A 14,845-nucleotide genomic window follows, 5' to 3' on the forward strand; every position below is an offset into this window, starting at 1 on the left:
TTTTTTTAAATGGGGTTTCTTGCAGCTTCCAAGTTGAAGCCTCATCCCCCACCCTTTCTTCCTAGGTAACTTGACCTTACCTGCAAGACCCCGCCCATTCCTGGGAGGGGTCTTGGAAAAGGTAGATAAGGTTTTGTCTTTTTCTTTTTTTTTTTTTGGTTTTTGGGCCACACCCGGTACCGCTCAGGGGTTACTTCTGGCTATGCGCTCAGAAGTCGCTCCTGGCTTGGGGGACCATATGGGACACCGGGGGTTCGAACCGCGGTCCGTCCAAGGCTAGCGCAGGCAAGGCACGCACCTTACCTCTAGCGCCACTGCCCAGCCCCGTAGATAAGGTTTTGACCAGAGGGGATGACGCTCTTTTGGTCTTTGGCCAGCATGGAGGTCAAAGGGAAGATGGCTGACAGGAGTTAAGATGTAGGGCTGGGCCGGAGAGATAGCATGGAGTTAAGGCGTTTGCCTCTCATGCAGGAGGTCATCGGTTCAAATCCCGGCGTCCCATATGGTCCCCCGTGCCTGCCAGGAGCAATTTCTGAGCCTGGAGCCAGAAATAACCCCTGAGCACTGCCGGGTGTGACCCAAAAAAAAAAAAAAAAAGATGCAGGGCTACGGCTCTGCCTCGTATCATTATTTTGTATACTGTGGCTTTTTGCCGTTTGGATTTTGTTCTGCTGCTTCTGAGGAGGGAGGGAGGGACCTCTGAGGAGAAATCTCCCAAGCGTGGCGTCCCACCCCCTGGCTGCGTCCTCTCGTCTCCTCTCCATCGGAAACAACTGCACGGGCCAGCTAGCAGGGGGACCCGTGTGCCACATGTCGTGTCACATCTTGCAGTTGGTTCTTAGTGTGGAGGATGCAGCACACTCTCACCATCACTGCAGGATTTTTACCCTCACTCAAATTGGCAAAATGCAATATGTGTTTCATAGATTATTGATAAAAAAAAAAAGATGCAGGGCTAGCTAAGAATGACTGAATGCTTGAAAGGTTATGATAGAGGCCACACATGTGGTGAATAAGGCATGAATAAAGCTGATGCTTCCTGATGCCTGTCTCTGGATGAGTCTGATTCCACCGTTCACCTAAACCTGGGACCCGCCAGCTGAATGGGGATTGCAGAGCCACGTGGCCTGGGATGGCAGAGAAAAATCCCTCCATCCATCCTTCGCCATCCACCACCATCGTTAATTATTTAACACTACACAAGTGAGTGAAGAATGAGCACATGTGAGACCATGTGTCCAGCCCCGACTGTTAAAAGAAACTGTTGGACACCAGGAACTTAGGTGGTAAGATTCAACCATCCGTGTCGGGGGCAGGAAACCTTCAACTCTGGCCGCTGCTGCTCATATTGCAGCCATCATGTTCTGTGGTCAGACTTCCTGTTTGTAGGGGAAATATAGAACTAGGTACCTGAGACCTTGGGTTACTTGCTTTGGGGGCCAAACCCTGTAGATCACAGGGGTTCTACTTGGGTTCACTCCAGGAAGTGCTTGAGATCCAGTGCCTGGGTTCAAACCTAGGCCTCCTCCGTACAGAGATGTGCCCTATCTACTCAGGTATTCCTCTGACTCCTGGAATGTGTTTTGATTTTTTTTTTTTAATTTTTGGCCATACCCGGCGGTGTTCAGGGCTTATTCCTGGCTTTGATCTTAGGGATCACTCCCGGTGATTTTTGGGGTGCCGAGGACAGACAGTAGCACCGCCACTGTTACCTTTGGCAACTGCCTCTGCCCAGGAAATGACCTCGACTGACATCCAGGGATGGAATTCTGGATGGAATCAGACAGCCCTGAGAGACAATGGGGCCTTTGTTGGGGTCAGAGGTAAGCCAAGGTGAGGGCTTGGTTTCTTGCAAGAATCATCCTCCAGCTGGCCAGGCTGGGCACCCACAGGCCCATAGTTGATGCTGGCTGACCCACACCAGTTTGCCATCTGTGGCCTGGCCTGCCATGACCTGAGTGGGCATGGAGTCCAGCAGGCACTGTCCACCTGCTTGTTGGCCTTCAGGTGAAAGCACCGTGGGTTCCCAGACAGGTAATGGCATCACTGAGGGTGGAAACTCAGGCCAGCAACTGGAGAGTTTTTACTCTGAAGGTCCAGCCTTCTACATCTGTCAGGGTTCCTCAGGCCGGCAGGCAGTTGTACAGGTACTTTGTGTGTCTCATGTGTCTCTGGCTTCAGCCAGGTCTGGACTTAACTGCTGCATTGCCCCATAACCCACACCAGCCACTCCTGACCAACTAGTTTGTGTGTGTGCCTTGCTCCCTACAGAAAAAATGCTGCAGGTTTGGGGAGCTAGACAGCAGAGCACTTGACTTGCCCATGGCCAACCCCGTTTTAATCCCCCACACCTCATGGGCCCTAAGGGGCCCGAGCGATAGCACAGCAGTAGGGTGTTTCCCTTGCATGTGGCCAGCCCAGGACAGACCTGGGTTCGATTCCTGGCATCCTATATGGTCCCCCAAGCCTACCAGGAGTGTTTTCTGAGCACAGAGTAACCTCTGAGTGCTGCTGGGTGTGGCCCTGACAACAGCTCAGGCCACACCTGCCAGCGAGTTCCTGGTTCAGGGCTGTCTGGGTTCTTGGGGGCCTGTGGGCCAACTGGCTGCTTCACTACTGAGATTCCCTGTTCACACTACTCGGGGCGCAGTGGGGAGCAGAGGCAACTGAGCATGAGTCTCAAGGGGGGACCTCTGGCCTTAAATGAATGGCTTCCCAGGGAATCAGCTCTGATTCCTCTCTCACTTCCTCTCTCAGGGTCTGAAGATCAGGGCCTAGATCAGGAGGTCATGATAAAGTTCAAAGAATAAACCACTTGTCCTGCATGTATCCAACCTGTGTTCAATCCCAAGCATCTCTAGGTTCCCTTGAGCACCGCCAGGAGAGATTTCTGAGCCAGTCGTAACCTGAGCACTGCCTGGTGTGGTCCAAATTGTTTAATTAAAAAAGAAAAGTAACAGGCCGGAGAGGTGGTGCTACAGGTAAAGTGTCTGCCTTGCAAGCGCTAGCCAAGGAAGGACCACGGTTCGATCCCCCGACGTCCCATATGGTCCCCCCAAGCCAAGGGCAATTTCTGAGCGCTTAGCCAGGAGTAACCCCTGAGCATCAAACGGGTGTGGCCAAAAACAAAAAAAAAGTAACAATAGATCAACTCAGGTCCTGCCCCAGCACTGCTCACCATCCAGCTAAAAGTCAGGTTTATGGATGGATCTTATTAGGGAAACCTCCTAGGAAGGGATGGGGAGCAAGCGCTTCGTCCCTGGGAACCCCAGGTCATCCAGGCCTCAGGGTCTTCAGAGCACTGAGCCAGGAGGAATAATCCCTGAACTCTCAATTTCAGTTCAAAATCAGAAATTCTGTCAAACAAACGGAGCCCCAAGGAGGAGGACTTTAGGGTGTGGGAAGGAGGCAGAGATGAGGGGTGGGCTACTGTCCAGAGGTGCCAGGGACTGGACTAGAAGGCAGATGGTACCCTAGAGCCTTGGTGGGGGGGGTCCCCTCCAGACATGTTTACTCCACAGATATGTGTCTGCTGAGAACCATCCTATGTATTTGCACCAAGAACCACTATGAACAAGAGAGTAACATCTGCACCTGAGCGAGTTGTGGCAGAAGAGAAGCCTTGGAGGCTCCTAGAGTTGGGGGTTCTGGGATCAGGGTGACCCAAAATTCGGCAGGTCTGTGCTTCTTTTTTCATCAGTGTGCAATCCCCACCAGCTCCACTTCCCCGACCTGTTAGCACAGGAGAAGCCCAAAAGGCAGCCTTCTCTTGGGAAGATGGGGTCCTCTATGTTGCCGTGCAAGAAGAGATGAGTGGTCTTGCCTCTGCGTTTTTATTCCTAACTACTACATCAACTGCACCAGTTCTCCCTCGGTTCTGGCCATTCTGCAGGGGAGAGCTAGTTGCAGGGGAATACAGGCCAGGGGTTCCCTTGTTGCAGGGGTATCAAGGGCAAAGCGAGGGGGAGCAAGTCTGTGGGTCCCCGAGAGCCAGCAGCAAAGCAGCACAAGCTGGAGCAATTGAGACACATGTTTGCCACGCCAGGACCCCCCTCCAGAGCCCTGTGGGTTCAGGAGCCATGGGATCATCTGGAGCCGTCAGATGTGGTGGCGGTTGTACAGATACGGCGGGTACAACCCGTCATAATGCCACTGGCGCCACTGCTCGATGGTCTCTCGGCTTCTCTCTTCCTGTTCTGGGGGACAGATGAGGCAGGGTTATGACCTCACACTGGGGACCTCCCACCCAAGCCCGCCCTCCAGCCTATCCTCAAACCTCAGCCCAGACACAGGAGGGACTGCAGGCAGGAGCCGGTGGTTACCAACAGTGAGAGCAGCTCACAGAAACATAACTGAGGGGCCGGGCGGTGGCGCTAGAGGTAAGGTGACTGCCTTGCCTGCGCTAGCCTAGGACGGACCACGGTTCGATCCCCCGGCGTCCCATATGGTCCCCCAAGCCAGGAGCGACTTCTGAGCGCATAGCCAGGAATAACCCCTGAGCGTCAAATGGGTGTGGCCCAAAAAACAAAAGAAAAAAGAAAAAAAGAAACATAACTGAGGCACAAAAGACCACAAACAGACCTGGAACCTGCCCACGGAAATACTACAGATAGGACAGGACTGAGCACAGCAGGGGAAGATATTTTCCTTGCACATAGATGACATGGGTTCGATCCTGGCACCCCAGAGAGTCCCCCAAGTCTTGCCAAGAGTGATCCCAGAGTACCGCTGATGTGGCCCAAAAACAAACAACCAAAAGAACCCAACATCATGATCTAAGATAAGGGCCAGAACAATAGCTCAGTAAGGAGACTGTCACCCTTGTATGAAACGGACCCAGATTCAATCACCGGCATCCCATATGGTCCCCCAAGCACCTCCAGAAGAGATCCCTGAACACAAAGGCAGGAGAAACCCCCTGAGTACCAACACTGGGTGTAGCCCAAAAATAAGAAGAAAAAAAAAATAAAGCCAAAAGCAAGTGTTTTTTGTGTTTTTGTTTTGTTATTTGGTTTTTGGCCACACCCAGTGACACTCGGGTTACTCCTGGCTATGCACTCAGAGATTGCTCCTGGCTCAGGGGTCCTTATGGGACACCACAGATTAAACCAGGTTCATCCTGGGTCAGCCACGTGCAAGGCAAATGCCCTACCACTGTGCTATTGCTCCGGTCCCCCAAAAGCAGTTTTTTTATTTAAGTGGGAAATGAGATGGCTGGGCCTAGTAGAAATGGCCTTACAAAAAATAATAATAATAATAATAATAATAATTAAAAAAAAAAGAAAAGAAATGGCCTTCCAGCCCCAATGCAGAGCATCGACACACAGATGCTCTTCCAGGAGACTGAAGTGTTTCCTAGTCACAAAAGGGCCAGAGGGCTGGAGTCCGAGGCTGGTGGAAGGGCACAGGGCAAGCCAGGCATCACAGGTACCCAATGTGAGAGGAGGCAGCAACCAGACACCCACACTCCACACCCACCCACCTCTACCAGAGGTAAGGCATCCATGTGGCTCAGAGCCATTCTAGGGGGCTCTCACCGTCTCTTTGCTCCTCCGCATAGTTCTCATATTCGTTCCTCCGCTCTTCGAGGTACTCCCGGCGCTGCTCGTCTGCCCACAGCCTCTGCCTGTTCTCCGCTGGGGACAGAAAGCAGCCAGAGATGCCCTCGAGGACAGGACAGGCTCCTGGGCCAAGGACCCACAACTGTCTTGCCTAACCAGCTTCATCTGGGTAGGGAATGGGTTGGGATGTCCTGGGGATTCTGGCATTTAAGCCAGAAGGTTTGAGAAATGCCCCCTGCTTGAGGGTTTTTTCTTAGGCAAAGAGGATGGAGACCCCAGGAGAGGAAGCCATCAGCTTCTACTGCAGAGCAGTGTTGGGACGATCCTTGAGGCCAGAGAGCTAGTGGGGATACGTGCTTGGTTCAACCTCAGTTCCATCTAGGGTTCCTCAAGGCCCCACCAGGAGTGATTCCTGATTCGAGTCAGGTCTTGTGTACTGCCAGGTGTGGTCCCCAAGGCCCCCAATTTTTAATTTTCTGTGGGGGCACACCTGAGATGTTCAGGAGATACACCTGGCTCTGAACTCAGGGATCGCTCTTGGGAGTGCAGAGGGGACCAAATGTGATGATCGAGATTGAACCCAGGTTGGACGTGTGCAAGGTAAGCACCCTACCTGCTGTACATGACACTGGCCCCCCACCCACAATATTTTGTTTGTTTTTGCTTTTAGACCACACCTGGAAACCCTCAGGGGTTACTCCTGACTCTGTGTGCAGAAATCACTCCTGACAGATTCAGGGGACCATACTAGATGCCGGGGATAGAACCCAGATCGGTGTCATGCAAGGCAAATGCCCTGCCTGCTGTGTTATTGTTCTGGACCCCTAATTGTTTTGTTTTGTTTTGTTTTGTTTGTTTTTTTGGGTCACACCCGGCGGTGCTCAGGGGTTACTCCTGGCTGTCTGCTCAGAATAACTCCTGGCAGGCACGGGGGACCATATGGGACACCGGGATTCGAACCAACCACCTTTGGTCCTGGATCAGCTGCTTGCAAGGCAAACACCACTGTGCTATCTCTCTGGGCCCTGTTTTTTTGTTTGTTTGTTTGTTTGTTTTTGTTTTTTAAGAAATGCCACAAAGCATAGCTCTATGAGGGGAAACTGACTTCATTTTGAGTATCCAGGACTTGGCCCTCACAGAGACCAGGCTACTTCTGGTCAGTTTGAATTGAGAAAGGGCCTGGAGACAGGGGGCAGACAGCAGGGACCTCCCTCCATGCCCTCAAAGAAAGGGCACTGGGACTGTGCCCCAACCCCAGAGCCCAAGGAAAGTGGGCTTATGAGAAAACCTTTTACCATGGCCAGTGGGGCTTAGGGGAGGAGCATGGCACAAGCTTCCCACAGAAGATAAACCCTGGGGAGCAACCCCAGCCATTTCTAGGGGTGATGGTGGCTGGTTCCCCCACGATCTTTCCATGCTGGACAGGAGGGTTAGTCTGGCAGAGGGCATGAATCTTCCCACAAGCCTAGACTCACCCTTCAGCATGGCCCAGCACACAGTTCTAGGATTCTAGGCTCAGAGAGGGTTTCCCAAGTCTCAAAAGCAGGACACGGTTGAACCCAAGGCCAGGCAGCAGTGAGGTTAAGGCCAGATGTCCTGAACCCCAATGCAGCCTTCCCACCTGGGGACTCTCAAGCAGAAATTGTCCTGATTTAGAGGGACATGGACAAGCCCAGGGGTTGCCACTTTGTACTACAAACCCTGCACACAACCTCCCTTCCCAGGGACACACATTTGTCCTCTGAGGCCCCAGTGGTGTGGACAAAACGGGCAAAGCATGTGGCTGCTCGCTGAGCTGTCACCAGCCTGTGCCCTATGCCCACCCGCATGCTGACTCTCAGCTGCAGGACTCCAGCCAGTCAGTGAATCACTAGCCAGCTCCCCACCAGCAAATGGGTTGTGCGGAGCCTGTCTGGGGCCCTTAATGACCAAGCCAGACACTGTCTACTTCCTACCCCCATTGAAGCCTGTGCCCTTGACCGTGGTCCCAAAAGAGACTCCAGTTCACCAGAACTGCCCCATCTCCCAACAACCCCTTTGCTGTGTCTCTCTCATGGGGGACTTTGAAATCCCGCATTATGTGAGGCCTGGAGATGGACCAAGAAAAAAAAAAAAACAGATAAAGCCACTTAGCCTCTCTGTCCTCTGTAGCTGCAGATGGGCTGTTTGTTTTCCCAGCAGGTCCCCAGGCTCCGGAGTACAAAGGCTGTATTCAAGCCCTTGGGGTGATGAGTCCAGACTGAGCCAGGCTCAGTCAGTGCCTTCAGGGACTCCAGCAGGAAATGGGAGTCCCCCTGTCTGGGACACCCCCCCCAAAGCCTTTTGACCCCTGGAAAGCCCCTCGGGGAAATAGGGTCCAGCAAAGAAGAGCCATAAAGTTCCCCCTAAACCCCATCCCCCTGTCCTTGTGTGCTAGTGTGAAAGTGTGGGGTACAGTGCCCCCAAAAGCACACACTGGGGGCTCCAGGTCCCCTGGGATGGAGCATTGCATCCTTTTGCTTTAACTTTCAAGAGTTGGCACTGGGTGAGTTCCTGAGTCTTTCTGCCCTGGAGGAAAGAGGGGGAAAGAAGGGGGACAAAAAGAGGGAAAGAGAGACAGAGAGAGGGGGTAAAGAGGAGAGAGAGAGAGAGAGAGAGAGAGAGAGAGAGAGAGAGAGAGAGAGAGAGAGAGAGAGAGAGAGAGAGAGATAGGACAGGGAGAGATAGGACAGGGAGAGAGAAAGAGAAAGAGGTGAAGGGACTGAGGGGAGGTGGAGATACCAGCCTGGTACTATCCTGTCTTACCGTTGACCTCATCTGGGGATTTGGAGGACCGTCTGCTGCGCTTCTGAAGGAAATTTGAAGCATCTGAGTCCTGCATGAAAATCTGTCCTGGGGCTGAAGAGACAGTACAGTGAAGAGAGAGATGCTGCCCACAGAGCCTGGAGTAACCCGAGCATCTCTGGGAGTGACCCCAAAACAAACAAAAGAAAATCTTCTATTCGTGCTGGGCCCAGAGAGATGGTCACAGCCCAGAGGATGGTCACAGCCTGCCGCCCACCCCCAGCCTACCCAGAGATGCCCACACCACACTCTTCCTCCCTCCTTTCCTTCCAGCACTCACTTTCTTGGGCCTCCTCTGCTGTTTTCCTGGTACCCACTGATGCCCCCATGGCCACCTGCAGCACTGTGGAATAGAGCCTGGTGAGGGCAGGGATATCCAAGGGACCCCTACCCCCATGGCCCTGCCCAGCCTCAGGATTTGCAGGCCTGTCAAAGCGTCCTGGGTCTGGCTGCTGCCTGAGACCAGCAGGTGCTGAGCCCCTGAGAGTTTAGCAGACACCTCTCCCACATCATATGTCCTGACAGCGGGTGCCCCACTGTCTACCTGGGCCACCCACCAACCCCCCTAAATCCTCTAAACCCCACTCACTGGCCAGGAGTCCCAAGGCCGAGAGGCTGACGAGCAGAGGCAGCCGTGTGCAGGCCATTTCAGAACCACTCGTCTAGTAGTGTTGGGCAGACGGGGCGGGCAGAACCCAGGATCTGGCCTTGCCTCTGTGCCAAGCGGGAAGGGGGGGTCCCCGCTTCCATTGGCTGCAGCCCTGGCGCTGTTTTTGGCACCTCAAAAGCCTCCCTGAGTCCAGGCTGGGACAGGTTTGAAGTTTCCAAGATCCTCACCCAAGGAGGCGCCTTCAGAATGTGCAGCGGGACTGTGAGACCAGGGTGGAGCCCACAGGCCTCCAGGCTCCCTGTCCTGTCCTGTCCTGTCCTGTCACCAGGCCCAAGCCTGCAGGAGGGAGCTGGACCTGGGACCACATGTCAGGCTGGGGAACCCTGAAGCTAGAGGTCCTTCAGGTAGTGCTGGAGGACATGGACCACACTATTATATCACACTCATGAGGCACAGACACATGGGCTCCATTACCACACAAATAGCGTTGGACACATGGACTCCATTGTCATATTACACGTTACATGAAACCATGTTGTTGAATGGTAGGTTGTATGTTCCATAATCCCCAGAGAGGGAGAGGGATCCCTATGCCCCAAGTCCGAGTAGGACAAGAGACGCAGGTCCAGCAGCAATTTCAACACAGGTCCACACACAGTTGGGAAGGCCAGAAACTCACACAGCAAGCTGTTCATCCACAAACCAGTTGCTCCACCACATGGAACTACGAGCCAAGATGGCAGCCAGTCCTCCAAGCCTCCAAAGCAGCCTCAATTGGAAAATACAAAGCCCACCCCCAAGGGCAGGAGAAAAAAGCCAGATGAGGAGGCAATGGGGAAACATCTTTTGAACAGGAAAACCAAAGGAACCAATTGAGAGACATCTAATTAGAAGGCAAGGAGGGGCCGGAGAGATAGCATGGAGGTAAGGCGTTTGCCTTTCATGCAGGAGGTCATCGGTTCGAATCCCGGCGCCCCATATGGTCCCCTGTGCCTGCCAGGAGCAATTTCTGAGCCTGGAGCCAGGAATAACCCCTGAGCACTGCCAGGTGTGACCCAAAAACCAAAAAAAAAAAAAAAAAGAAGGCAAGGAGAACAAATCCAGTGGCCTCTAAACAACACCACACAATCATGTGGTGTAGTGGACATGTGGGTCTCATTACCACACACTTTCATGGCGTGGGCACATGGCCCTATTAACACACATTCCCCAGTGAATGCTCATGGTTAAGCAAAACCCCTTAGCCTTGGCCTGGAATTGGTGCCTCCTGCAGAGCAGGGAATGGGGCAAGGTACAGTGAGAAGATTCAGGAAGCTGACACTTCTAGAACGCAGGAAGCACCTTCCCAGGAAGGGGAGAGAAAGAGGGTTTTTTGTTTTTTTGGGGGGGTCACACCCAGCAGCACTCAGGTGTTACTCCTGGCTCTACACTCAGAAATTGCTCCTAGCAGGCTCAGGGAACCATATGGGATGCCCGATTCGAACTACCATTCTTCTGCATGCAAGGTAAACGCCTTACCTCCATGCTATCTCTCCGACCTCCAAGGAAGAGGGGTTTTCTACACAGTCAAGGAGGACCATGGGACTCACTCTTCGTTCAGTTTGGTTTTGCTTCTCACCAACATAAAGAAAAGAGTGCCTCCCACACTTGATGGGGCTTATCCAGTGTGAAGGCTGTTGGAAACTCATTTCAAAAAAAAAAAAAAAAATTGCTCAAGGGGCTGGGGCCATAGCACAGTGGGCAGGGCATTTGCCATGCACCTAGCTTGCCAGAGTTTGATCTCAGCACCCCATATGTTTCGAGCCTGCCAGGAGTAACCCCTGAGCACCACCTGTAACCCAAAAGAAATAAAGGAAAAGAAATGTCGCTCTTGTACATTCTTGCCATTAATGCTGCTTGGTTCACGAGGGAGGAAGGTGGGGCCAGGCAGACAAGCAGCTTCTGGGCACCTGGGCAGCTCCGCTGATCTTTGAGGCTCTGGAAATAGCTGAGCAGTGAGAGAAGCCAACACTGGGCTTGACAGGGCTGGGGATGGAATGTTCCAGCAGGTAACTGCCAGTGAGGAAAAAGATGAGATAGGACCTTATGGATGATGGATGCAGTGCAGCAGGGTCACCCCACAGGGTGTCCTCATTCCAGAGACAAGAGAGGGACCCTTCTCAGCACTATTTACCACGTACCCCATGTTTGTTTATTTATTTTTGGTTTGAGGCCACAGCTGGCGGCACTCAGCGGTCACTCCCAGCTCTGTACTCAGAAATTATTCCTGACAGGCTTGGGGGTCCCTATGGGATGCCAGAAATTGAACCTGGGTCAGCTACATGCAAGGCAAATGCCCTCCTTAATGTGCTATCACTCCAATTTTCTCACTCCACATTTCTGAACTCAACAATGACATTGACATTTCTTTCTTTTTTTTTTTTTTTGGGGGGGGGCCACACCCGGCATTGCTCACGGGTTACTCCTGGCTGTCTGCTCAGAAATAGCTCCTGGCAGGCACGGGGAATCATATGGGATACCGGGATTCGAACCAACCACCTTTGGTCCTGCATTGGCTGCTTGCAAGGCAAACGCCGCTGTGCTATCTCTCCAGGCCGACATTTATTTCTAAATGTTAGATGATTCTTTTTTTTTTTTTTTTTTGGTTTTTGGGCCACACCCGTTTGAAGCTCAGGGGTTACTCCTGGCTATGCGCTCAGAAATCACCCCTGGCTTGGGGGGACCATATGGGACACCGGGGGATCGAACCGCGGTCCATCCACTTGCAAGGCAGACACCTAACCTGTAGCGCCACCTTCCCGGCCCCAAGATGATTCTTTAATTTATTGGGTCCAGGTTAGTTTTGGGGGGTGTTTTTTTGTTTGTTTGTCTTTGGTTTTTGAGCCACACCCTGGATAGGTTGCGTGCAAGGCAAACGTTCTACCACTGTATTATCTCTCCAGCCCTGTCATTTTATTTATTTATCTTTTATTTTATTTTATTTAGGAAGGAGTCCCCTGAGCACTGCAGGAGAGATTCTTAACTGCACTACGATATGTGGCCCCCAAACAAACAAACATTACTCCTAGCAGACCTCATTAACATCTTTAGGGCCCCAAATCACTCACTCATCACCCTGTCAGGGTATTTTTTGGTTAATGTGGGAGAGTCACACCTGGATCAGTGCTTAGGGGGTCATTCCAGTACCGAGGGACCGCCCAGTAGGGGAAACTGATCCTGACCCTCATCATTACAAGCACCTGAGACACCCCGTTGAAGAAGCATCTCTGTTCCCCTCCCCCATTGCTTTTTTCCTCAACCCACATTTCCTGGTGTCTAATTTGCTTTATTCTGGATCGACTTGTCTCTTTTGTTGTTTTTTCTTTTGGGGGGGGTCACACCCAGCAGTGCTCAGGGATTACTCCTGGCTCTATGCTCAGAAATCACTCCTGACAGGCTCGGGGGACCATATGGGTGCCGGGATTCAAACCGAAGACCTTCTGCATGAAAGGCAAACGCCTTCCCTCCATGCAATCTCTCCGGCCCCTGGATCGACTTGTCTTTACAATGAACCCCACCTAATCACGATTACTAAATGATGAATAACTAATGATTAGCATAACTGAGAAACTTTTCTCCATGAACTGTCATTGTTTGCAAATGAAATTCCAGGCAGCAGGTAACTATTACTCATTAAACTCAGATGAGTTGCTGCAACAATGTTCTTTTTTATTTTTTTATAATTTTCATGACTAGAGAGTTCATAAAAACTTTTCCTCATAAATAAGAAGATGAGGCAGAATCTTATCAGAGCAACACCACTTTGTTCTTTGCAAATTTTTTGAATTGAATGCCTAGAGCTATCGATGGGTCATCAAATGTTCTGCAAGGCACTTTTTGTTTTTTTTGTTGTTGTGTGTGTGTGTGCGTGTGTGTGTATGTTTGGGTCACACCTGGCAGCACTCAGGAGTTACTCCTGGCTCTATGCTCAGAATTTGCTCTTGGCAGGCTCCGGGGACAATAAGGGATGCCGGGATTCGAACCCCACCATCTTTCTGCATGCAAGGCAAACGCCCTACCTCCATGTTATCTTTCTGGCCCTTGCAAGGCCCTTTTAATAGTTTCCTCTTTTTTTTTTTTTTTTTTATGTTTTATGGGTCACACCCAGCGATGCTCAGGGGTTACTCCTGGCTCTGCACTCAGAAGTCACTCCTGGCAGGGTCGGGGGACCTTATGGGAAGCTGGGATTAGAACCAACATCCATCTGAGGAGTCATCTACGTGCATGGCAAATGCCCTACAGCCGTTGTGTTATCTCTCCGGCCACATTAATAGATTCCTTAGATTTTCTTGGAACCTTGTTGGAAACAAAGAATTGGCAAGAGAGGGCCCAGTGGCATTTACCTTGCAAGCAGCTGATCCAGGACCAAAGGTGGTTGGTTCGAATCCCAGTGTCCCATATGGTCCCCCGTGCCTGCCAGGAGCTATTTCTGAGCAGACAGCCAGGAGTAACCCCTGAGCACTGCCGGGTGTGGCCCAAAAAAAAAAAAAGAATTGGCAAAAGAATTGTGACCTGTCATTATTAACATCACCTGCTTCCAGCTTCTAGAAATTAGAAGATTTTTTTTACAAGACCTTTATGATAACCAGGGCTGACAATCTTTTGTTTTGTTTTGGGTCACACTTGGCAGTGCTCAGGGGTTTCTCCTGGCTCTACGTTCAGAAATCGCTCCTGGCATCCTTGAGGGACCATATGGGGTGCTGGGATTTGAACCACCGTCCTTCTGCATGTAAGACAAACACTCTACCTCCATGCCATCTCTCCGGCCCCAAGGGGCTGAAGAACTTTATCCCAAACTCCAGAACTATGTGTCTTGCTCCTTGTTTAAGGGGTGTGCCTGGCCCCCTAAACTGATTGCAAAATGTACAAAGTCACCTTGACCTGGCCTCCAAGCTCTCAGACCTCAGCATTCAGAAGTTGACCTTGACCTTTCAGTTTCTTTTTTTCTTCTTCCTTTTCAGCTTTTTTTTTTTTTCTTGCCACACACTGCAGTGTTCAGGATCACTCCTGGAGGGTTCAGGAGACCGTATGGGATGCCGAGAATCAAACCCAGGAATTTTCCCCTCCAAAGTGGCGAACAAATGATGGCTTTTCTTCCCACGGGCAGGGGCTATTTCACATGAGGGAATTGTGGGTGGGCGCCCCCATCCACTCCAGATACTTCTGAGTTGTGGGACTTCTGTACCAGACCCCTGAAATGCTTGCCAAAGGCATATAGTTAAGGGCATGAATGGAAGCTGGAGACAACAAGCCTAGTCAAGGGCAGGAGGCAGCGGGTGTGTGGGCTGCATGTGAGTGTGTGTGGGGTCTGAGGTGCACTAGAAGGGTCTGTGGGTGAAGGTGGGAGTTGTGTAGGTGCTTTGTGTAGGTGCTTTCTGTGTGTGGGGTGTCAGAAAGAGTAGATGTCGGCAAGGCAGATTGTGCAGTGGGGAAGGTGTTTGCTCTGCACACAGCTGACTGGGGTTCAATCCCCGCCAACCAATATGGTCCCCTGGGCTCCTGATTGATTCCTGAGCACATAGCTAGGTGTAACCCCTGAACATTGCTGGGTGTGGCCCCTGCTGGTTCTCCCTTGGCTCTGTTCACAGTGCTCCCCGCCATCCATCAAGACTTGTCTCCAGGGCCGGAGAGATAGCATGGAGGTTTGCCTTGCCTGCAGAAGGACAGTGGTTCGAATCCAGCATCCAATATGGTCCCACGAGCCTGCCAGGAGCGATTTCTGAGCATAGAGCCAGGAGGAACCCCTGAGCGCTGTCGGGTGTGACCCCTCCCCCCCAAAAAAAGACTTGTCTCCTGGGTCGGAGAAATAGCA

General features: G+C 51.8%; 1 protein-coding gene across 1 annotated transcript; it reads right to left on the reverse strand.

Moving 5' to 3' along the window:
* Positions 1-3,817: 3,817 nt before the first annotated feature.
* On the reverse strand, positions 3,818-9,033 carry UCMA (upper zone of growth plate and cartilage matrix associated). The gene is made up of 5 exons (XM_049777096.1): positions 8,974-9,033; positions 8,665-8,727; positions 8,346-8,438; positions 5,538-5,636; positions 3,818-4,196 (listed from the first exon to the last, which is right to left on the reverse strand). The coding sequence occupies exons 1-5, from the start codon at positions 9,029-9,031 to the stop codon at positions 4,099-4,101; spliced, it is 411 nt and encodes a 136-aa protein (XP_049633053.1). The 5' UTR covers positions 9,032-9,033; the 3' UTR covers positions 3,818-4,098.
* Between the last annotated feature and the right edge of the window lie 5,812 nt (positions 9,034-14,845).

Source organism: Suncus etruscus, chromosome 7, assembly GCF_024139225.1.
Source record: "Suncus etruscus isolate mSunEtr1 chromosome 7, mSunEtr1.pri.cur, whole genome shotgun sequence".
Taxonomy (NCBI): domain Eukaryota; kingdom Metazoa; phylum Chordata; class Mammalia; order Eulipotyphla; family Soricidae; genus Suncus; species Suncus etruscus.